Source organism: Leuresthes tenuis, unplaced genomic scaffold (assembly GCF_036924035.1).
Source record: "Leuresthes tenuis unplaced genomic scaffold, fLeuTen1.0.hap1 SCAF_3, whole genome shotgun sequence".
NCBI lineage: Eukaryota > Metazoa > Chordata > Actinopteri > Atheriniformes > Atherinopsidae > Leuresthes > Leuresthes tenuis.
Window position 1 is genome coordinate 11123317 of NW_027325357.1, and position 22788 is coordinate 11146104.

General features: G+C 37.6%; 1 protein-coding gene across 1 annotated transcript in view; it reads left to right on the forward strand.

The window, feature by feature from the left end:
* Positions 1-9717, forward strand: part of necab3 (N-terminal EF-hand calcium binding protein 3) — a 37203-nt gene extending 27486 nt beyond the window's left edge. Inside the window, exons 9-13 of the mRNA XM_072381778.1 lie at positions 737-790; positions 4517-4629; positions 5077-5154; positions 5716-5807; positions 8719-9717. Coding sequence (XP_072237879.1) covers positions 737-790; positions 4517-4629; positions 5077-5154; positions 5716-5807; positions 8719-8747 — 366 coding nt within the window. The 3' untranslated portion in view covers positions 8748-9717. The remainder of the gene's footprint in view (positions 1-736; positions 791-4516; positions 4630-5076; positions 5155-5715; positions 5808-8718) is intronic.
* Positions 9718-22788: the final 13071 nt, after the last annotated feature.

The following is a 22788-nucleotide window of genomic DNA, read 5'->3' on the forward strand; positions in this document are numbered from 1 at the left end:
GTGCAATATCAAAGCAGTTCTTAACCTGCAGGGTGTTCTAAGTACAATATCCATCCCTGCACCTCATTGCTGACATCATCACATATACCCTCTGTCCAAATCTCACTCTTGTTTGTCGCTCTCTCAAATGCAACACAATGAATTTTCAGCCTTTAAGGTTATAATTCTTCCAAAAAGATAAAATGCATATAAATGCCTAACTTCAAAGACGAAAAGCTCTGTTATTACATTGATTGCGTTTTATTATTCAAAACAAAACATAACGTTCACAGACTGAAGACATCCAAAGGACATGGTACAACATATCTCATAAACCTACAAGTTTTTTTCTTATTTTTCATGATAAAAGATTTCATCTCATCTCCATCGTCCATCTGTATCTTATTATTTATCTCATTACTTTGTCCTAACATTTTAGCTTTACTGTGAGAAACACAATGGCCTTTTTTGGATGAGTGGCTGTAACCTTTATTTCCCTGTTGGAAAGCTGTCTTGTGCAGTAGCTCCTGAAAATTAAAACTAAAGAAACTACACACAAAAACCAGTCAGATCAAACACAGCAGATCAAAGATAAAGAAGTGTATACTGTCAGGAGCCAAAGATTATAATGAATAAGTCAGAGAATGCAAATGTATTGCAGCTGGAAAAAAATGCTGCACACATATATTTAAATGGGTTATGTGGCAATAATGTAGGCTCAATCCTCAAGCATAAATTATCTTCATTCCTGTTTCAGGGTCCCAAGTTGGAGCCGCTTAAGGAGGACACACTAGCCAGCACATACAAGTCTGTAAGTGAGCACTGACTTCACCTGGAATACCCCTAGAGAAAAGAAAAGTTAAAAAAATAAGATATCTTCTTCGTCTTGCTCTTTCACGAGTGCATTATTTAAGAAGCAGTATGTTTTTAGGCTTTAGTTTTCAGAAAAAAGATTTAATACTTGTCTAATTGGATTTGAATTATTTATTTTGAATCCACTGTGCTAGATATTGAGCACCGAAGGTTTAAAATGCTATATCAAGGGAATGCAGGTGATGTAATCAGACATGTGATTGTACTTGGATTACACCCACATATAGCCACTTGGTGGTAAAAAAAACAGCTGGTTCAGTTGCTTCTGACTTTTTGACTGTCCAGAAAAGGCAGAAAACACATTTAAAATGGTGAAGAACTTGTTGTGTGACTGTATGAACAGATTCAGAAAGAGGTCAAGGTTTTTGTTTTACAAAACTCTATAAAGTAAAGAGAAGACAGCCAAATGGAGTTTTGCTATTCACTGAGAAAACTTTAATTCAGGTATGGAAAAGTGGTTTTGCAGTGAGAACTTGTTTGGTATGTTAGATTTCTGAGTAAAAATGTATACTGTACAATATCATAACAAACTATAGTTAGGTAATCATGACTATCTTAGAGGAACAGTAGCAGATCTATTCAAATGCAAATGACATTTCTACAGAAAATGACTTTACATTTAAAGATTACTCCATATGTTCAGATAGAGTTTATTTATGTTTTGTTAAACAGTTAAATCACACAGCACATTTTCACACCATATAAATGAGGTATGTACAAACATCAGGACACCCAAGTTCATATCCATGATCCAGAGATCCTTTACAAAGATACACGTTGAGATCAACAGCCTTTAAAATAAGATGATATATTATATATATTCATTTACTCCAAATCCCATGAGTAACAGTGGCAGTGTTTGCCACTTGGGGAGCTGCAAATCCAATCAGTGGCCATGTCTAGAAAGAACAGTGACATAGTTGCATTTGGCATATAAGGCAAGTAAATGATTGATCAGATCAACTATCATGTGTCACAATAAAACTTCCCTTTAATGCCTTTTACACATTGAGTGACATTGTTTTCCTTTTACAAGTTCTCCGAACTGTTAGAATACAAGTGAACAGTTTTGAAAAAAGTAATAATTAGTATCTGCCAAACACAGTCGTGAAGCAATATTTCAGAATAGCAAATATATGAAAAGATTCAGTGTTGGATAGAAGGCTCTTTGTCCTCCAAATAATTTGGTTTTAGCTAAAGTTTGCATATCTGTCCACTGCAGCAAACCCATCATGAATTTCTCCTTGTCAAAAGTTAACTTAGTGGAACATTTAAATCATATTGTGACCATTTTCCCATGTCTCTAAAATAATAAAAAATACCGTACCGATCCCTGCTAAGCCTGATCCCAATTTAAGATTTTAAAATCCTCTTTTCATTTCTCTTGCTGTGCTCACCTTTCTCTGAGCCCTTGAGAACTTGACTGGCTTACAAAGGAGCCAGCATGGCATCAGAAATTTGTCTCCGTGATTAAACTTAATCCTGCACTCTGTCTTTTATCTGTTCTCAGAGTTGTTCCACTTCTGAGATCAACAGTGTCTGGCAGATTTTTCACAAATGCATACCAAATGCCTTCCAGTGGCAGCTATATTGTGTGAGAACTTGATCGTTTATTGCAAGACACATTGTGTGACGCTGATAATACGAATAAACTTGAGCATAACCTGTCTGAGACATGTAGACTGTTCAATGATAATTCCTCCAAAATCAGAGGCTATGGCACACAGCTCCAATCCCTCTGCTTTTACTTTTTATTGTAACTCCTCCTTGGAGCAGATATGATGAAAGCTGAAAGACACCCCTTAACAAGTCCTAAAAGCTTCTTCTTTTTCTTTTAGGTTTCTCATTTCATTCTCAAAACTGTAGAGCCTCAGACCGATTTAATCTTTTCTTAGTCAGATTTCTTCGACGATTAAACCAAGATTTTACAGACATCAAACCCTCAAGATTGAACAATATGCTGAAACCTTTGAGGTATAATTCTGCAATTTTTCACTTCTCTGCCTGATGTAACCGCAGCAGAATTATTTCAAAGTAACTCTGTCTTTGGAAGACTTGTGCAGCATTTTGATGGCAGAATAAAGTGCAGACTGAGAACAATCTCACTGCGGTGCCTGCTGAACAGAAGTTTTCAATTAACCTTTTTTTTTTGTATCCAAACTCAGCTCTTTTTCACTGAACACAAAACAGCAAGGATAGACGGCTCACACATCTAAACAGTGGACATGCACGGAAGATCAATATCAGTTGTAAATTCAAAACATTGATCTGTTTCAGATCAAAGCATAATTTTCGTCTAGCTAAACAATCAGTTGCTGATTGCACTTCCATCTTCACCTCATTTACTCCCTCTGACTCTTTACCCCTCCAGTAGTTACAGCATGTTCCATAAAGCTGGCAAAATATGATCTGCGGTCCTTCTTTTTAATTTGCACTCAGCAGTCATGCCTTTAAGAAGATGTATTTTTTCTTGTCAGCATTGAACTTACAGCTCCCTCAGATAATGGATAAGAGCGATGGATAAGATGGGGAATGAAGTGGCATTTCTACCAGAAATTCTTCTTTTTATTTATCCATTTTAACACAAGCAGTAGTCTGTATGCTTGTACAAACTATTATAATGAATACATGACAAGCCTCACAAGAAAAAACGTTCATGTAAAACTTCCAGTAAAATGTGACGTGAATATCAACCAGTTATCCTTTTGAAACGAGACCGATTTGGGTCAAAGTTGATTTTGGATGTGTGTACTTTTGAGTTGCTGAGAAGGGGAAGGTGGCAGGATCAGGGTAAATATAAAACAGGACCTCAGTTCATACCCAGAATCATCGGGTATCATTTATATGCAGGTTTTGTCTCCAGGGATGTGATTGTTAATAGACCAAAAGAAACCTATGTTTGAAGAACATGGATTTGGAGAAAATGACAATCACTGACTTATTGTTCTATAGGTTCGCATTTGAGAGGCAGTTGTGGTCAGTGTGTGCTGTACATAGAAAGTGACAAACTACTCTGGAAGACACAAAATAGATATTGCCATAACATGATTAGAATAGGGCATTTCTCATGCCAGTATCCTAATAGATCAGTTTGCTGTGATGTTGATAATTGGTTGTTCAAATTCCCCAAGTCCACATTGCTCTCAGGTGTTTTTTCTCAGGCTAAGGTTTTTACATTGGCAAACAAAGCATCAAGTGTTCCACTCAAGTGAGAACAATGATAATTTGCATTTATTTATTTTTATATAACCTGTTATTAGTGATAAACATGCACACCTAGGAAGAAACAATGATTTCACAGATCAAAAGGACGATATCTGCACACATGCCTGGATCCCGGGGGCCTTCACACACCCAGGTTTTGATCTTTGCAAGGGCACTTATAGCACCTTCCTTTGGCCCTTATTCTAACCATTTCCACTTAATGCCTTACCTCAACCTTTATCCCTGACTTGAATTTAATTGTAACTTAAACCCTCAAATAGTAACTTAAACGTATTTCAGAAAGTGAGATCAGCCAAAATATCCTCACGTTCCTCTATTGTCCTTAACACCAGTCTCTAGAGCTCAGTCAGTCCTCACAAAGATGGATTTAGAAGCCTTGCACTGAAAAATTCAGCTGTCATCTCATCTCCCCTTCTGTCGCTTGTCTTGGTGCCCACAGAACATCCTGCTGGTTCAGAGGCAGATGTCGGTGATTGATGACGATCTGGATAACTTCCGGAAAGTTCTGAAGAGCTACATCGATGCCACCTCAGCCCACTCTGACAACCTGCAGTGAGTGGCTTGTTTCCAGAGCAAGCAATACATCTTATAAAGATTGTGTCCAGTTCCGCTGCTGCGGCAGCTTTGCAAGCACTGAGCAATGCTGAATCAGGAGGTTAAATAGTCAACAGTGCCAAAACTAAGAAAAAAGAATAGAAAAATACTTGCACTGTAATATAGTCTTATTGGTTATGCTGGGATATTGTATCAGCTCTCATTAGGCTTCACAAGACCAGCTTGATAAAAATGTGTTTTATGAAATAACTATTGACTGATTTTGCTAATCTTTTACTTTTTTAAAACAGGTCATTGTATTTTTCAGTGCTCTGTTGCTGTCTTTCCTTCCCGCTTGCCTAACTATGACTGATACCTCTCTAAAGATGAAAACTTTTTTCATGGAACTCACTATTATTTCTTCCTCTTCCTCCACTCTACTCTTTTTCTTGGTCTCGCTGTCAGCGTGTCTGTTCAGAAGCTTACGGGAAAGTCATGTTACATAATGTATGAGTTCTGGCAAGACCGCATCTCCTGGATGAGGTCAGTACAGTGTGATTGTGTGTGTGTGTGTGTGTTATGCATTAGATATTGGCAGACTATTTGGCACCCTTAACTTCTTGATGGAAATGTTCCCCACCAGTGAAGATGAGCAGATGGCCAATCTCTCTGCTCACACACACACAAAGTCAAACACACATGCCACTATCACACATGCAAACACACTCATACACATAGGTACACTTGATATTTTCTTTAGATGCAATTCATGCATATAGTCATTGACTATATTGAAAAGCTGTGCTTTGAGAAAAATGTGATAAATTAAAATTATTTTCAGTTCAATAGACTTAGTTGTTTGTTTTCTAGACAGCACTCTTAAAAAAATAACCGGATCATTACACATTTAACAATTTTATATGCATGCACTGTGCAAAACATACTGTATATATGCTATCATTGCTTTATCGTATCAGACTAAAAAAAAAAATCTGTGAAATTTAAAGTTATTTTCTCATCTGTGATGCTCTTTTTTTCATATAACTTTTTCAAAGATGTGTCTTTACCTTTTTTTTTTTTGTTGCCATCTGTCTGTCTCTGCAGCTATCTTCAGTCTAACGGCAGCAAAGATTTCCAACGCTGCATCATTGACATGTTGGAAGATACTGAGGAAGTTTCTACAATGTTGCTCCCAGGTTTGTATCTGTGTTTCATTCACTGACATATATAGATATAAGTGTACGTAGAATATTTTGAATCTCTTTTTTTTTACAGAGCCTGAACCAAAAAACCTTGCTTGAGATGATATCAACAGATATGAAATAAGGCCAAACCTTCTGATCACAGTGTTCTTCTACCATGGACATCATGATATATCATATGTAGTTATTGGTGTGCAATCTCTGATTCATAGTCCAGTTTTAGCTTGAAAGGTCTCCCCAGAGTGATTGGCATTAGACCCGAACTCTAGCGTGCTGAGAGGAAGCTAGCTTCATTTTCTGCTAATTTGGTCATTGCTTCTAGGATCAGTCATTTTTCTGATGCTTGTGGAGTCATTTACCACTGTGCAAACTGAGGCTTGCTTCTCCTACTGTGTGTGCAGCTGTCCCTCTTTTGAAGAATTTCTTTAGAAAATAAACAAGCCTGTGTAGACATCAGAGCTGAAAATGGAGCTTGCAACAAGTGTCCATATCATTCTGGATGGCTTTGAAATGTCCTCATTATCGGTCAGCTTGTCTAATTGCACAGCCGAACTGTCCGTCTGTTTTTGCAGATAATATACAAGTCATGGATGCACTTACCATTTTCCTTCAGGAACAGGAAATTTGACATTACTTTATTAATTTTTTTGCATTTAGTATAGCATTATAAGAATCTTTATAGTGAGATTTAGAGACCGAGAGCCCATTATCAAAGGCCAAAAGCTTTATCATTATATGCAGTAATAAGCAAGTTATCAGTGCAATGAAATGCTTAGTTCTGAATGTCTCTCTATTCAGTGTCATATAAAATCTGTAACTACACCAATAACATACATATAAATATAATAAATAAAAAGACGATGACGTGGCCGCACTATTGGTTGTGTTGCTGACCCTTCTGATGGTCCAGTGACGGTAGATGTCTGCAGGGGTGGAGGGGCGGTTTCTGTAATGTGCTGTGCTGACTTCATCACTCTCAGCAGCCAGTTACCGTCTGCTTGTGTGCAGTTACCTCTCCATACCATGATGCAAGTGCTCAGAATGGTCTCAATGGTGCATCGGTAGAAGTTGCAGGGGAGTGAAGGAATGCGCTTAGCAATGGCACAATCCATTGATGGATTGCAAAACAAAAGAGCCTTTATTTGAAACTAACAGACCCTGATTGTTGTAAGTGTACAGAAATAGAACTCTCAATATTTAACAGCCCTGGCTGAAAAATCACAGGATTTTTTTTATTATTTATTGTGTTATTTGCTTTTTCACATTCAGCTGTTAATTCAATTGCTGCCTGAGGTGTGTGTTGAGATGCACTCAAATCTCCCATCTGAGGATATTCTAATTTTAGAGTTTCTCCTGGCCACAATTATTTTCACTTTGGTTATTGAGTCCAAAGGGAGATGGTATTTTCAAAACCTGTATTTATTGTACACATGCAAATATGGGATGTTTCTGAATAAATAAATATCCAAGAATAGATTCTCTCTTCAAATACTCGAGGCTGTTTTCACATAGAGCTGAATGATATATGAGAGCATCATAAAAGGGTAAAGACGAACACAAAAGAAACAGACATTCATAAGCACAAAGATGTGGGGGGGGGGGGGGGAATTAACGAGGGAGCAAAGTGATTTCTGCTTGACGCACACATAATCTGCACTCACGTCACTGATTCCACAACACATGGCAGAGTAACATGATTCACAGCCACTGGAGCTCAGGCCACTATCATGGCTCTCTTCCTGACATTTGATCAATTTGTTGCAGGCAACGCTGCACTACTTTCACATCAGAAACTCAAAAGTATTAATTACCAATTCTGCCTTATTGCGTATGTTACAGATGGGTATTTAGTTGTGTGGGCTGCATCGGCTGTGCCCGTTGCTAGGTTACCGTACGTGGTTTACTTCCACATCTGTGATACGAATGTATGCACGCTGACTGTTTCAGAAATAAAAACTAAACACATGAATCTGTCCCTGCCAGTGCTCAACAGGAATCACATGCAGCTTGTTTAAGAAAGCAGGGATTTACTCTTTTCAGAAATCATTCCCAACAATTCTTGACTGTACAGCACACCAAGTCAGAGTGTGTAAATGTATTTAATTGAGATTAAACTAGAGTACAGTAACTGGGATTGTACAATTACAGTATTCAGACTCCATACAAAAATAAATTGATGTTTTATATTAAAAAAAAGAAAGAAAGCAGGGATGAACTGCAATTATAAAGTTTTTTTTTTAAAAATCCAGTTCTGGATGTTGGAAAACAGTAAACAAGGACAATTACAGGAATTCAGTCAAGAATAATTAGCTTAATATAAATAAAAAATGTTTTTAGGAAGTTGCAATTTAGGTAGATAGTGACCATGTCTGATTGCATCAAAGTGACTAGAAGAAGGATGAAATCCTGAAAACTCATCTTGTTTTTTCACCCTGGCTGGATTTTATCTTTTGTTACTCATCTTAATATTTTCTGCAGGTTTCCGGGGCTTAGCTGTAAAAAAAAAAAAAAAGCTGTTTTCTGTCACTGAAGGTTTTTGCATATGGGAACGCTTTATCTACATGTATGCTGCGCTTCGATGAGTTACTATTTTTTATTGTTAGAGGAGCAGGACAAAGTAGACTCCGGAGTCAGTCACGGAGGAATAGATAAAACAGCACTGTGCTGGTTTGGGAACCTGCTTTCAGATTTTCTCTGATCTTCTGAAAGGCAGCACATATCTTTTTACTGGTGTCAAGTCTGTCCAACTCTGCTAATAAACAAAGATGACAACAAAATGATGATCCTACATTCTGTGAAAGTGCTCCCTCCCTGATGATGTGAATAACTTGCATATTTATTTACAAAATTACCCTGGAGATGCCACCTAACTTTTCTTTTCTCTTTTTATGTGTTTTTATTTTAGCTTCCTGGTGGCTTATGACTAAAGAGTGAATCCAGAATGTCACATCCACTGCCTACACTGTCACACGGACAAAGACACACTGGTTCATCAACCCACCTACCTACATGCACTCTAACACGCCTACACTCACTCACACACAGACACACACGACAGAATTCAAGAGGCATCCACATGTTTAAAAGCAACAGGAGACGATAGCTTCATCCAGCAACCTCCAGCTGCATCCTCTGATGTTCCAGTCTTCGACTACTCATTGTTGTGCCGCTTATATCAAAGGCGTAGTTGGCATAGCTGCATCCTATAGCCTATCTGTAGACTCGAAAGTAACTGACTCTGCAATGCAAAAGCAATTTTATCAATTTTCTAACCCTTGTCTCTCAGTTGTGTTTTGGCTGCCTTTCTCTTGCAGTGTTTGTCTGATATTAAGCCAAACAGAAACAACCAAAAACACACTAGTATAGGCTATTAAAGCAAACCAGTTTGGAATGAAATATATTACTGGTAATGTTTTGTGTTTATAATGGAGTTGTTTACTGTTGAGTACAGTTAAGTATGATGAAAAAGCGGAGAGGATGAGGAGGTGGAGGGTTACTGCATCCTGCATGTTGATGTGGGCTCATCCCTGCTGTACATGCTGTATGATAGTATCGCACTGTTTTATTTAATTTATTTAGCCTTCCTACTGTCATGTGCACAGAATGCCAAAAAGGCTCCTTCTTCTATATTGCTAGAGCTACAAGTGATCAGTTATTAGTTAAATTACCTTGATTGTCAGTGTGAGACTCCTTCTCAGTCTCAAATGTAAAAATATCTTAAAAGAGAATTAACACAGATTGATTTCATTGTATCACAAAGTTAAAAAGATAAACTTTAATGTATAATGTATTTGTTTTGATCATGTTGGAGTTTATTCCATCTGTACATATAGAACTCACAAACTGTATATTCACATTTCTGTTGTGTTTTAATTTGGTGATCTACACCTCGCAATGACTGAAAAGCAACTTTAATAAAATTATTAAAGAAGAGAGAAAGTGTTTGTTTTTCACATTCAAATTATTATTATTTTTTCTGTCAAAACAGAGTCAAGAATCCTTCTTTCATTTTCTATTGGAGTGAAAAGGTCTGTTGGGCATTTTCGTACCATTTGGAAGCTTCTAGTTAAGTTTGAATTAGGGGGCGTAAGAGGGAAGACAATTTTTCCTACATATTGATGAAAAATTCATGCCTGTGAAAACCCAAGGTGCTGCTGCAGGTTGAAGAAAGAATTTTTCATCTTCCCTCACAATGCTGAATTTCAGTGGTAGTCTAATTCCTGTGCATTTTAGGTTTCATGTAAGGTTTGTCAAGTCCCACGTTTGCTTTTTTAAAGTATTTTCCTAGAGAGAAGGCTGACAAAGTAGGCCTTATATCAGTTTTTTTATCTTTAATACTTTTTCATTTATAGATACAGAACTGCTTACAAGACAGCCTGGTGGCAACCATGTTCTTGTTCAATTACTTATTTTGGATGCACATAAGTAAAAAATGACATGACTCTGCATTCTTACTACCAACTTCCAACATTAAATGCAGAAAAATTGGAATTATCAGTTCAATTTTCAACTCACACACACAAAAGCACATATATGCATGTTTTGTCAGCAGAATACTGACTCATAAAACTCACTGAAACAGTACCTTTACATAAGATTATGCATCTGTGGTGACATATTTGTTAAGTATCCTCTGTGGAACAACCGATAAATCGCATTTTTTTTCTCTGATTTATTACTTCTTTCTGTGACTAAGTGCAGTCTGTCTATGTCATGTTTTAATAGAAACTGGGAGCTCATAGTTTTTGATCTCTGACTAGACAAATGTAAAGAAAAAGCCACAAGAAATACAGTTTATCTAGTCAATAAACAATATATTCAATCTTGGAGTTCAAAATGCTTTGATTTCAAGATCAACATTAATACACAGTAAGCATTAATATTCTACATACTACGCCTGTAAACCACCAACCCCGTCACTCCTGCACATGTGATCTCATTTGCTTACTTTTTAGAAACATGAATGACGTTTTACTCTAAAGACTGGTTTGTGTGCTTGAAAGGGTCCAGTTTATGTTTTTTTTAATGTATCTGCTCTGACATTTGAGTTGGTCTCAAAAATATTGATTGGTGCAGCTTTAGCTGAATTCATTATTGTCTCTCAACTCATAGCAGAAACCAGATTCAGTCTGTCTTAAATTATTTGAAAATTAATGTTAAAACCCAAATGACCATTTAACAAGCAAACTAAATTAAATCTAGCTCACAAAAATAGTACATAGAAACATCTTATTCCACTTCTTTTGATCATTTTAGCAATCAGTACTCTGAGAATCATGTATTCACTACAGTGCTTTGGAATGAGAGCAGCTCTTGAAATGTTTTCAACTTCTCTAAATCAAACTGGACACATGCTTACTGTGAGAGTAAGATACAGAATAATTTAGTCCAATTACAGGCTCCACAGCACCAGCAAATGCTTGTCCATGTCAGCCTGTGACATTGTCAAATGTTGCATATCTTTCAGTTGTAAGCATTTCATCCAAGCCGGGCATTTCACCTTAAGTTTTGTTACGTTTGAATTATTACAATTAGAGGACGGGGAACTGCAGCTTAGTCAACTTTGAGAGAGACATCCAAAACAAAAGCCTATATTAATGTAGTTAAAATGTGCTTCATATCATTTCTAGTGCTAGTAATAGGACACTTTGTAGGAACTGCTTTCATAACATCGTACACCTTTCACAACATGGCTGACCAGAAGGACTGCATAGTAAATGTTGCAGTGGTGCATCCTATTGAGTGGTGAGGGAATTGGGTTGCTACATGCGTCCAATCTCTTTTTCCCTTAACTGTTGTTATGCAGAGGGCTCAATAGAGTTGTATTTGTGTGCTTTGATTCTCTCTACAATGAAAATATGACAACCTCTGACTATCAAATTTCAGATCCCACCTCACAGCCAGTATGTTTAAGTGGAAATACGTAATTGTTGAAACTGTTGTCAAAACTGTTTGTGCCAAATTTGCAATTGTGCACACGTGTGCACGGGAGAGGTTGGAAAATGACTCAACTGATTGCTGGGGCTGTAACATTTGATTGCATGGTTGATGCAGGTAAATGGAAACCCTCTCATCTCTCCTCTAAGGCAGGCTGTCTGTGGTAAGGCAGAATTAATATGTAGAGTATGTGCGCCCACACGGTTTCAATTGTCATCAGTTCCACAAAAACTGAAGGCCAAGAGTTACCACTATCACTCAGGACTAATAAATGCATTCTAGATGATAAGTAAAAAAAATCAAATGAAACAAAGGGCATTGCTGTTCAAAGACAGATGATGTTGATTAATTAATGTTAACTTTTAATGAACAGTTTTTCAAGGGTTATTGACTGCAATTTGTGTCCAACTGTATGTTTTCACAGTGGCTCAATGCTGTTGGACAGCTCTCAAGTGTGGCACATTCATAAAGAGAGGGGCCAAATGCAGTCAAGTGGCTCATTTTATCCTCTAAAACTAGCTGAACAGAGGTGTAAAGACAGGAAGAGAGAGCCGTGGGGCTCTTTGTGTTAATTAGGCTATATAATGCCACAGATATGTTAACATGAGAAAAAAGCTATATAATATGACTCCTTTAAGTACAATTCAGTCAAAGTCAAAGTCAAAATGTCAAAGGAGCTATATGTTGTGAGAAAATATCCTTATCAATTTCCTGACAGTAAGTTAGTTATGAAGGTTGATGCCACTCTGTCCAACAGAAGGCAGCGACTGGTTACTTTATGATGCTTCCTGTGAGTTAATTTTTCATACAAGGGTAATGTGAAGCCTGATTTGGGTACCCTGCCACTATCAAACAAGAATGTAATTAATATCTGTCAATACACTGTGTGGCTATTGCTGAAAAAAACTCTCGTTAAACATCACCATGTAAATTCGGTTTATTTCGATAAAAGTATTCCATATTGTGACATTTGCAGTTTGTTTCCAAGTACAGACTCTGCCCCAAACTCTTCAGCAAAATCAAATCACCTCTTTGCAGCACTAGATATTAATTCACCTCATCACCTCATGCTATTGTTGATCCTAGCCCATACCCAAACTCTGTGGTTAAAATATTCCTCCGTATATATTGTCTATTTTGGAGACAGCAGGGACTGATTCAGTCTCCATTCCATTTTTACAGACAGCACAGTGATGTTGTGCTTGTGCTGGGCGAGATATTGGTGAAACGGCTCCAAAATGGATAATGTTCCAAAATTACAACCCAAGTCACTGGTGATTTTGTCTTGCAGTTGCATTATACAGACTAATAAGATACTGGAATAACATAAGCATCTGCAGGCTTGTTTGTGTCCATAGGGTTTTTATTGGACTGATGTCTGATGTTAAGAATTATTTAAGAGTGCTCTTGTTTGAAAATAATAGTTTAGTAACATCAGAAGTTCAACCAGCTATCTAGAAAAGCTACTATTAAATAAGAAAAGAGTAATAGCTGTGATATTATACAAAAACCACCTATGCACTACGCAGCTCAGATATAAAACTAGGAACCTGTACAGGTGGATCGGATTTTCCTGTTATACGACTTTGTGGTTGTAGCTGGAACATCACAACAGTGTCTAGTCTGCCCTGGAGCCAACAGAAGAAAAGGGAGTGGCGGTAACAAACTGCCAGTTAACAGACAATAAAGATGAGTAATAGTGAAAAGCACAGTAATTACAGCAATAGTGGAAGCTCTTGGAGAAGGAACATTAACTTCATCATCAACCCCTCTCAACAAGCACAACCGCCTTCTGTAGCAAAGACAAGGAAGGGTTAAAAAAAACGCTTAAATAAAAGTAAATATTCGTGTTGCTTTTCTTCACTAGAAACATCTTTTTTGGAAAGGACCGAAATCTGATGCAGAACTTGCAACTGTTTTTCTTGAGTGGTAAATAAAAAGCTTGTATCGTTAACGTTTTGGATTCAGCTTTGCAGCTAAATAGTTTCTCAGCTGATTCCATGATGTTAGTTTACTGTGTCAATGTGGCGCTGAGCCACCTCTGTTTGGTGTGTGAATTACTGATGAAGGAACAACAGCAAGTACATATTTTTCTGTCAACAAGGTAGAACTCATACTGTAAGTGAGAAAGGGCTACAGTGTTGATATGTCTGCTACCACGTTTGTGTTCAAAACAAGTTAACTGTATAATGTAAACTGTACATAATGTAAAGGTAGCTTTGTTGCTATGCCCAGGAAAAAAAATGTGTAAATGCTTATTGTTAGTTGTTTGTTATTTTTCCTCTAAATTGAAAGAGGCAGTCGTTTTCAACAGAGACTATGAAGGTGATTTTTTTTCACTATTCTTTTGAAAAAAAAGAAAATAAGGACTTGCAAAAGGGTTCATCAATGTTTAATGGGAATCGAAGCATACACCTCTTCTGCTAAAACTCTGCCCCTTGTGGTGATAGTTTTTTAATACCAAAGCTACAAAATCCTCCTTCAACACATACTCCCTATTTCTTCATCTAATACTTTCCCACTGTTCATTTCCTGAATGCGAAACATGTTTTTCTTTGTATCAAAAGGAACCCCAAAGACTAGCCTAAGTCAAGGTGAAAACCTTGCTCAGTTATTTCCAATCACATAGTTCTGAGAACAACAACACCACCCCTCTATATACCCCTCCTCCAGCAGCAGAGAGAAGAAAGAGACCCTTTTTATTCTCTTTCAGGCAGGTCTCCTTGGCTCTGATGTGTGCACACAAAGGACATCACTTCAGAGAGCCAAGAGCCAGGGCTAAGGTGACCAAGCAACATCTGCTGTTCTGCTACGTTCCTCACTATTACCATTTCTACAACCTTGGATACTGTCTTGTAAAGATGGCAACACAGAAAAGACACCCAAAGTCAAAGTGTGAGTCTCCCTGCTGCGTTCAAACTTCTGACCACAGAGAATGGCGGAAAACCTTGAAGAATTTGAACACAAAATAATGTGCCAAACATTATCAGTCATTCTTGTTTTTTATCTGACAAATACATGGTTAACGTGTAAATGAGGTCACATAAAGGGAATATAACATATAATTCATATAGATTATAAAGGAAACTATGATGAATCCGAATATGGCATTTATTTTCTTATTTTCTGTACATCTGACATGTTTGCTGCAAACTAGCCTCTCGGATATCTTAGGGTTAGGGCCAAGGGTGACAAAGCAGCAGCTGTTGTCCTATTTTCTGTTTATGTATCTACATTTTTTTCGAGCTGAGTCTTGATTGTGCGGGAGGTGGCATGATGTGTGGGCTCCTTGCCTCCTAAATACTGAGTCACTTGTCCTTGTTAGCTTAGAGACTCACACAGACATGCTTTGATACATTGCTGTCAGAATAACTGGTAATCACACATAAACAAAACAGCAGCAGTACGATACAACTATTTGTGTACAGTACTGCTGCAGAACAGTGAAAGTAAATTGGCCTTGAAGAACTTTGGTCCAGATAGCATTTATTTATTTCAAGAAGAGCCAAACAGAGTGAGATGTGAAAAAGACTAATCTAGTTCAATCACATTAAATAGGATTGCATTAATATGTAAATTAATGAAACGCAGTCCTTTATTAAAAGGACAATGCAGTGACGTATTTCAGTCCTTTTGAGGAGTGAAATATGTCACTGCATTGTCCTCTTTGCTTGTTTATAGCTAATTTTTTTGCCACTTCCTTGTTGGATTTAGGCAATAACATTACTTAGTTGGGGTTAGAAAGAGATCATGGTTAGGTTTAAAATTTCTTTTTACAATTTGACCTTCAATATCAAGAGTACCATCCTGTTGGTTGCCTTGGTTACATGATCAAAAGTTGTCACTTTCTGGTTGGTTTTAGAAAGTAACCTTACTAGGTTTGGGGTAGAAAACAATCCTGGTTAGAGCTAAAACACATTATTTTTACAGTGCTGCCGAGCCGTGATGGACACCATTTTAACCCTTCACATGCAGTTGCTCTCTCAACCGCTAGATGTTGCGTATTCTCTAAACATAATTATTGTCCATATCTGCCTGCATGAACAAACATCACATGGATGTGTTTTAGGGAGGAAGACAGTGCCTTGGAATGGATCTTTCCTTAGATAATTACAAAATCTTCATCTAGAAAAGTCAAAATGACTCCTTGCATGTTCTAAAATAAGAACACCTGGTCATCTCCTGTTGTCTGTATGCAGGTCCAGGTTTGATGGGTGCACAGCACCGGCAGCAACTTCACTGACTTGAACAGAGAAACATAAAGCTATAAATCAAAGAAACTGCCATTGAGGTAAGACTGACTTCTAACATAAATGACCTATTGAAATTCTACTAAGACTTAAAAGTTGTATGTTATTTCAGCCGCAGTACTGTGTCAAGTAAATGGCCGTACATTCGGTCAGGTCAGTCAGGTCCAACCCTTGCTCATACTTTTAACTTCTAAATGGCAGAAAATGAGGAGACACTCAAAGCTTCAAAACACAAATTCCACAAGCCGTTAGGTGACAGCACATATATAGTGTGTCATTTACTTGAATGAAATTGCTTGCCTCATGCACGAGCCAAATGAGTAATCTAGCCTAATGTGCAGCCCAGTGCCATCGCTGCCATAAATTGAGCTTTTATCTAGATTCTGCTTTTTCAGGTTATGTTGTAAGTTGTCAAGAAGGCAATAATTCTAATTTATCTCTATCATGAAGTCCACTCCAACCCACAAACATACCTGAGAAGGACAATACAGTAAAAACATTTTTAGATGAAACGCAGAGCAGTAAACCCCTGCTGCCCTCTGAAAAAGATCTCTACAACAAAACATACGAAAACATCATAAAGGAGAATTTATGGTAGAGAGGTTTTAGTGGGTTACATTAGAGGTTAGAAAATGAAGGGCTCGGTGAGTGTATCACACCGACTGTGATGTTTCAGATGATACAAACGTAGGGTATCAGTAACGGTCCCAAAACTTTAATTCCAGGAAAGAGGCCATAAATGAGCAGGCATGAGCAAAGGGGTGAAAAGACAAGTTCCAAGAATTCAAAAGAACACATGATGCCTTGTTATTGATTTTCCTGGTTAACATTGGTGTTATACCTGCAGTCGCGCATAGTGAACATAGTGAAACGAAGGATATTTGTGATGTTGGATGGTTTGTTACTCTGAACTTACAGAGTTGATATGCCCCGTTACTTTTTGCCATTCAAGTTCTGTTCTCAATCCCTAAACTGAGACAACCAAATTAAACAAAATAAAATGTTCTTGTCTCTTGTTTCTTCAACGAGTGAATCAACTTTATGTTAATTAAATTTGCATTTCTTCTTTGCAGTTGTTGTTATTGCCATGTTTGATAACTAGTGGTGCACTTCTAAAAGGACATGATTATTTGAGAGCGCTTCCACACCCTCCAAACAAGGATGAAGAAGGGGGAAATCAAAGAGGAAATCAGGCTCGAACACAAGCATGTGTATTTGCATACAATCACTTGATTATTTATTAAAAGGACAATGCTTTCACGGTGGTGTGTGGGTTAGCACCGTCACCTCACAGCAAGAGGGTTCCATGAGCGTGCATTGGTTGGATCTCTGTGTGGCCCTGTGATGGACTGGTGAGCTGTCCCATGTGTACCCTGCCTCTCACCCAATAACAACCTGGATAGGCTCCAGCCCAACTGTCACCCTAAACTGGATTAAGAGGGTATAGAAAATATATGGATGCTTCAAGAATCTGATTAAAAGAATGCACATATCTGTAATCACAAAAATGTATTAAAAGTGAAAAAATGTATTAATCTGTATTGATAAGGGTGAACGCAGCCCCATTCGTCTGTGTCTTGCTTTCCAGCTGTTTTTGGTGTCTTTTTAGAACCTGTTTTAGAACCTGTTGGATAATAATTTAGATGATGTTGTTATTTTTTTTGGAGTAGTTTGACTGTTTTTGGGTTATTATTATCCATTAATCTGCTCTCTGTCACATAAATCTGCCCCACTGATTCAGACACTCTCTCTATCATTCAGATTAATCTGAAAATCGTCCTTTTGTCACAATCATACTTGACTGTTTTTGGTTTCTCCCAGGAAACCTGCTCAGGAACCTTGGATGGAGTCTTGCCATCACACCTGTTCCTCATCTGCCTTCATCAAGACATCTGCTTTCATCAAGGAGCTGCCTTCATAAAGACATCTGCCTTCATCAAGGAGAAACAGGAACATCCACTCTTTGCCAGATTGTCTCACATTCATTGTGGTAATTAGGCCGACTCTAGTGGTTCTATTGAGAGTTATTTCTTGCTCAAGTCTTACATTTACCTGTCTCGCTCGTACTCATCTCCTTCTTCCTGTCTCTGTGTTCTGGTTTCCCTGTGCCTGTTTGGACATTCGTGGTTGGATGAACCTCTTCCACCTTTTATCACCAACCTGCCTGCTCACCTCGCTGCTGACTCAGAACCAAGCAACACAGTCTGCACTCTCTCCTCCAGCTTGGATTCCTTCTGGTCTACAAGTACGGACAAGCCAACTAATTAGGATAATTACCCTATCCTGGAAATATCTCCTAACCTTCTCACTCCACCTGCAGAGTTCCTGCCCAGCCTGGATTAAGCCTTTGACTCTCCACTCACTTCGTGTCCCAATTAATTCTTTTAGCTTGACTCATTATCTGGTCTTGAGTATTTTCAGAACTGGTTACCAAGCCGTGACATCTTTGTGATGAAGCTTGTAGTTAGGACTGTCACCCTTTGCTCCATGCATGCCCAGGATATGGGACTGAATCCATTAATTGGATTTAAAGAATGCTATCGGACTGGACAGCAGTAAGTTGGAATGAATTGGACTTGAATTGGGTATTTTTAATTTCTCTGTATGGTTCCAGTTTAATGCAAACTGGAGCTATATGAACACCCTGAATTGTTCTCCTTTAATTAAATCTAGGGAGATTTTCTCACTTGCACAACAATTTATTTACTAGATTATTGCATACAAATCTAGTCATTCTATATTTGATATTGGATGTCTAATCCTATGTTTCCCAATCCTGGTCCTCAAGGCACACCGCCCTGCATGCTTTCCTGCTCCAGCACACCTGATACAAATGAATGGGTCAGGTCTTTAAGCTATACAGAAGGATGAGGACGACCCATTCATTTGAATCGGGTGTGCTGGAGCAGGGAAACATGGAAAACATACAGGGCGGTGTGCCTTGAGGACCAGGATTGGGAAACACTGGTCTAATGCTCTGTATCTTTAAAGATCATTGTATGAAAGTTATATTACTGCGTAGGAGACTGATGACTCATAACATGAACCAATTACTTGATAGAACATAACAAACCACACAAAAAATATGCAAGATGAACTTGAGAACATCAGTACCATGTTGTTGTCAGTATTTGTTACTCTTTGATTTAACAAAAATCTAGGATAATAGAATGAGATTTCAGGAAAAAAAGGAGTATGATAGAAATGATTCCTCAGCATAACTTCTTTGCATATCTTCACTGGAAGCCATGAAATCAAGGACAGCTTCTAAAATTACTTCAATATACTCTGATTCCAGCAAGATGCCAGGATTAAAACCAGGCACATCATAACACCAGTTGCCCCCCCCCCCCCCCCCCCCCCACCCCTCCCGCACATATTGTGCTGTAGAACTTTTGCCAAGAAACAAGCAGAGGTAGCACACCACACACTGAGATGTCCTGCTCAGTGCCAAAAAAACACAGACTGGCACATACACACAAACACTGCTCACTGTTTACTGAGCCCGCTTTTTCTTTTGGGGAAATTTTTGGGCACCAGAGCTAAGAACTCAAAAATAACTGCAGAACAGAAGTAAAGCAAAAAACACAAAGAGGTAATGCAAAAGTACACAAAACTCCACACCAATACAGAGGAAGCTCTTAATATCCTCACAAATAGACCTGAATTTTGTGTGCAGGGGAAAAAACATTCGGATCCAAACAACCAACGAAAAAGGATTTTAAAGAAGACGTGACAACCGAGTCCATTTACCATCATCAGCACAAAGAAAACACTTCAATCTTGTTACTATACACAGCGATTCTTGTACATTTACATTCAGAGAACTGATGAGTCATGTTTAATTTTTAGATCAACTGATGATCAGCATGAATACTTCATAATTATTTACCAGAGACACGAATATACAGACAGCACGAGCTGCTTTGAGGTGATTTTAAAAGTGAAATGTTAAACAATGAAAACTGTTATTTTTAACTAAGTGACTAATAGTGATCTTAACATCTTCTATCTATTCTAAGATTTTAAGTATCAGGGCATAATGAAAAACAAACAATCTTATTGTCCTCATCAGATCTTAAGATAGGGTAAACACTGTGCAACCACAAATGAATAACACATGTCATTTTACAACTTGTCATTTTTTGATTAAACAAAATGCAGAGGCAGCATGAGAAAAAGAAAAACTCAGTACATCTGCTGATTCAATAGCTGGTGGACCTTTAATAGAAATAAGTCGAAGTAATTGCCTTCCGTATGATGTTGTCAGATTGTTGTGGAGGAAATTTTGGTCTTCTCCTTTTCACGGTGTTGTTTCAGTTCATTGAGGTATGTGTTTTTCTTTCTTTTTTGTGCGCCCGCATTTCTTTGAAGGTCCTGTCAGAGAATCTAAATCTAGTCGAGGTCCGGAGTTTGACTGGGCCATTTCAACCTTTATTCGTGCCTTTTTCATCCCTTCTGTTGTAGATGTACCACTGTCTTTGGTATTTTTATCCTGTTGCATGACCCAAATTGAGCCAAAGCTCTTAGATGTTCAACAGATGGGGTCAACATTTGGCTCTAGAATACTAGCTCATATTATCACCTCTTCATCACTGTGCTTGACACTATGTTTTTTGCCAAATATGGTATTGTACAGTATTGCAAAATGTCTCTGTGTCCAATAGACATTGTTTGAGAAACCTTAGAGTTTGTTTAGAGTCAGCCCTGCTAATCTAAGCAGTGCTGGTATGATTTTTCTTTTGAAAGAGGAGGCTTTCTTCTGGCAACACTTCCAAACAAACCATACTGGTTCAGTTTTTTTTGTGATAGCACTGTCAGATTATGAGGTGAACTTGCTGTGAGGATTGGCTACTGTTCTGAACATGCCAATCCTCACAGCAAGGATTGGCATGTTCAGAACAGTAGCCAAATAATCTGTTTCCCTATAGAATTATGGAGTCCAAATTTATTGCTAACTATTATGTTATGTTGAGCTTGAGAAAAGCTGACTTAGATAGATAAAAACATACAATTTTAAAAGAAAACAAAAGTGAAACCCTGGCAGTATAATAGGATTCCACCTGCAAGTGCAACAATAAAATGCTATTTGCCTAATTCACCCATCAGGTTTGATCATACTAGACTGTCAACTATACAGTCCAATTGTTCATACTTTAAAATGTGTTTGAAAAATACATATTTGATCATATTTGATAAAGTGGTGTTTGTTTAACCATGTGACAGTCCATTTAGGTTGAACAAAGTTTATCGTAAACCCTCACACATGCAGTGGCTCTGTTATGATGAGGACATTTTGTTGGGATGGTTTGAGCCCACTTGCTTTCCCAAATAAATAGAAAGTTGTTCTGATTAATCACCTTAACCATATGATGCAGTTACTCTTCCTGGATAACAATGCTTCCATCTATAAGACATGAGATTTCAATGAATGGTTTGATCAATTTTGTGCTAATGTCTGTACAGTTGACTAATTGTATAATTATATGTTTATATATATATAATCCTTTTTTTCATCTTGGTGAAGTACTTTGTATTGAAGTACTTTTTTGAAGTACAGATTCTAATGCTAATAATTGATTTCTTACGGTTTTTACATTAGATTTGCTATATTTGCAACCATATGAAGGGGTGTAGTCTTTAAAAGAATGTTTTTGTATGACAGTTTGCTGCAGTCTTGTAAAGCATCAGCAAGATACTTCACTTCCCAACATATAGCTTGTACTGTCACCTTGTGGAAACAAATAATACTACAACTTTCTTCTGCCTGTTGGCCTTTGAATATTTTGCCTCTTTGATGTAAAATGTCATGATGACTAAAGTAACAGTTGAAAGTAATCCTCTCCCACAAACACTGTTTTGTTTCGAGAAGGTCTTCGATATACAGATCGTAATGTTAATGAACTTCAGAGGTAGAAAACAGTATGCATTATACATGACATAATTTCCACCCACTTCAGAAAAATTCCATCTTGGCAGCAGCCTCCTCAGTTCTTTATATTTGAATTCAAAGGTGTCTCTTGCATATTTAATTAGGAGCCACTGAATGATTCATAACATTAGAGGGACAAAGAGGATGCAAAATTCAGAGACTTGTCTGAGAAGAACCTCAACCCAACAATTTCACAGGTGCGCTTCTGCTCGTATCATTTGACTCCTTCCATGGAGATTTTATCCACTTTTTATGAAATTTGTTCAGCAGAAATCATGCGCTCATAACACAAAGGAGCTCATTCATTCCATCATTCATTGCAAATGTTTTCAAGAATCTATTTCGTCCTGAGGGGAAGTTATATTTTTTCTTTAAATTAATGAGTTATTTCAAGGGTTCATGTACAATAACGGTTCCAAAACAAGTTTAGATGTTGTACAAAACACAAAGAAAAAGATGCTGCATTGACTTGATCAATTCAAACTCTTTTGTTTGGCATAAACAAAAGCCAATATCAAATATCGGAACTTGGAAATGTTACTGTTTCCAACTTATAGCCATCCGTCTGTGAAGTATATTCAAGCTGTCATATGACAAGAGAGCCAGAATCAACTCTGGAATACTCTTCATCATCATGTTACTGATCTGATGGCAGTTAGCTGAAAGCAAATTTTCTTAGGGAGGTTATGTGAAGTATTGATGGGCTGAGAGCTGTTCAGTGTTTGGGGAATAAGAGGCTTCCCAATGATAATCTAAAGCTAAAGCTAAAAGCTACTGAAAATAACTGCCAGAATAGCTCAATTTTTGCAAATTAAATGACCCATCCATCCATTTCATATACCTGATTAATCTAATT